The 2,500-nt window shown below is 35.2% G+C and overlaps 1 protein-coding gene across 1 annotated transcript in view; it reads left to right on the top strand.

Annotated features, from left to right (window-relative positions):
- Positions 1–2,500, top strand: part of LOC139118805 (uncharacterized) — a 33,147-nt gene that overhangs the window by 30,563 nt on the left and 84 nt on the right. Inside the window, exon 17 of the mRNA XM_070682282.1 lies at positions 1–2,500. This exon is cut by the window's left edge and continues 229 nt beyond it; it is cut by the window's right edge and continues 84 nt beyond it. Within this exon, the coding sequence (XP_070538383.1) occupies positions 1–172 (172 nt within the window). The 3' untranslated portion in view covers positions 173–2,500.

Genomic DNA, 2,500 nt, shown 5'->3' with positions numbered 1-2,500 from the left:
GCCCCAGAATGGTTCACAGAAAGAAGAAGACAGGTTTTGGATAGAGTTGGAAAATGCCCTGGAGAAAAGAGTACAAAAGCACTCAGGAATGAATTTGTTCAGAAGGGCACTTGCAAGCTTGTCAAGATGCCGTGGAAGAGACTACTCAAGGGTACCAAACCATGTGATATGAGAGGCGCCATTTGTGAACTAATGGCACAAATATAGCTACCGTGCTGTGACGGCATAGACGAAATAATTATGACTTCTTTCAGGAGAGGGAACCTCTGCTTTACTTATTGCATTAAATAACAATCGAAAACCCTTTCACGTTTCGGATGCCTGTAATGTTACAGTTTACTTGGACAGAACTGTTGAGGAACTGTTACCATTTATTTCATTGCCATGCAATCTCTATTGCACAATCTCTTACTGTATGAGGTACATGAGATCAATGTTTGACTCTGAATTTTCTTCACAAATAGGGCAGAGAAAAAAAAATTCACATTTACTTAATACTAAAGATGTCACCCTTAAGGTAGTATGCGACTCGGAAGTGAAAGACTTAAACCTTTGCTCAAAGTTTTCGCAAGTAAACTTTCAACCATACCCATAAAAAAGAATAAAAATCAGGGCTCATGCAAAATCTGGTACCAGCCAAACAAATTACCATTTACTGACATATGAAATTCAAAATGGTCGTCATCCCTGTGTTATCTCTATGAATGGAAATAAAATTCCAGATTTTCACAAAAGTTAGCCTGTTGAAACCTAGGCTTTATTACTCCATAAGCTTCAAATGGAGCCCACACATACAAGTGGTGGGTCAAAATAATATTGCGACAGAGTCCGAATATCTGTCGCCGAGGCGCATTCTACCGTAAATCGAAATTTTGAGGCGCGAAAATTCGCAATGGCAAATAGCCAAAAAACTGATGTGTCACCCTACTATATGATAAAACCCTAACTGATATTTGATTTTTTCACGAATGATTATATTAAGATCATACATTTTTGTAAATAATCAGAAGCACATTTAAAACAAACGATTCCGCAAAGCAATTCTACTCAGACTCTTGTATAGGCAATTATTCAAGAACTGTCTCGGAAACCATAGATTGTAGATTTACTATAATCTAAGTCATAATAATTAATGACCAACAAGATCACAATTTAAATTCTATATGAATCATCCAGCATTTTGACAATTAGCGTTATGAAAGTTATACTTTTATTGAAACGTGTCTTACTTGTCTCATATATTATACTACTAATATAACTATGTAATACCACAAATTAAGAATTTCGGCGATGTACATATTACCCACGAAGAACACGCGAGTAAACAGGAGCTTTACGATTTACAAAGAAAACATAATTTCAACATAGTAATACATGTAAGCCTATCATATAATAATTAAAAGACTTTAATTCACGAAATAAATTAATGTTTCAAGGCTTTGAATAATGTGAAACACTTGAATATTCGATCAATTTACTTTCTCATAGTTGAACCAAAAACTTGGCATGCGTAATCATCAAACGTTGAAACAACTTTAAAGTTTACCTATCATATCAGGCTTCCGATAAAGGAAGAAGACGAATATTGTAAAAATTATAAGCACACTGTACTCATACAAGAAATGGCACAAATTAAAAGTTCACCGAGAAGTGGTAGTCATGATTTTCCTAAAAATATTCTTTGATAGATTCATATTTAAATAAGCTACTGCAGATGTGGTAAATCTCTTAAACCAGTTTTCCTTGCCATAGGCACAAATACACGACGGCCTTTAGGGATCCGGAGATACTGAAAATTAGCGTTAAGTGGATACGACCCGATACCTGGCATAGATAAAACTCGTCTTCTTATATAATTCCTGCTTAGATAATTCTCCTGGTTCTTTTAATTTTAGTCCCCACAAGTTTACTTGCTGTATTTACAATTTTCATCCGTCTTGTTCTATCTCTGACAGAAAGATATCAAAACCAGGAATTTCAACTATATTAAATCTATTAGAAAACTCTCAATGCACCATCGACATACACAGGGAAGCATGCGTGTAGTTTTGTATAATTGGGCTTTGAATAGGGTGTTTCATATATCATTATCTTTGAATCAAGTTTCTCGACAATTTGGAGCTTAGATACATAAATCATTGTGTTGTAGATGACATGTGAATTCTGAGTTTGAGAATAAGAAATTTGTATTCTGTTCTATGATTACTGGGGCATAGTAAATACACTTGTGAGGGAATTTTGTTTTCATCTGAAACCGCTCTTCGAATGTTTTGCAATACGATAGCAGTAAAGTCATTTTTAATAAATCTTTTAGCAACCAAATTTTATAGAAGGCGTGATGTCTCTCATATTGTCGTTGCCTTGAATGGCTTTTGTGTTGTGCTAGGCACGGGGGAGGGGAGCAATCTACAGGTTATTGCAAAGCATTGTTGGTGCAAAAGTGAGACAGTCTACTTCTCACCAGAGCAAAGTTTTAGGCAGTGATACCATTAATAGTTTT

Source organism: Ptychodera flava, chromosome 19 (assembly GCF_041260155.1).
Source record: "Ptychodera flava strain L36383 chromosome 19, AS_Pfla_20210202, whole genome shotgun sequence".
NCBI lineage: Eukaryota > Metazoa > Hemichordata > Enteropneusta > Ptychoderidae > Ptychodera > Ptychodera flava.
This window is presented reverse-complemented; position numbering and strand designations above follow the sequence as displayed.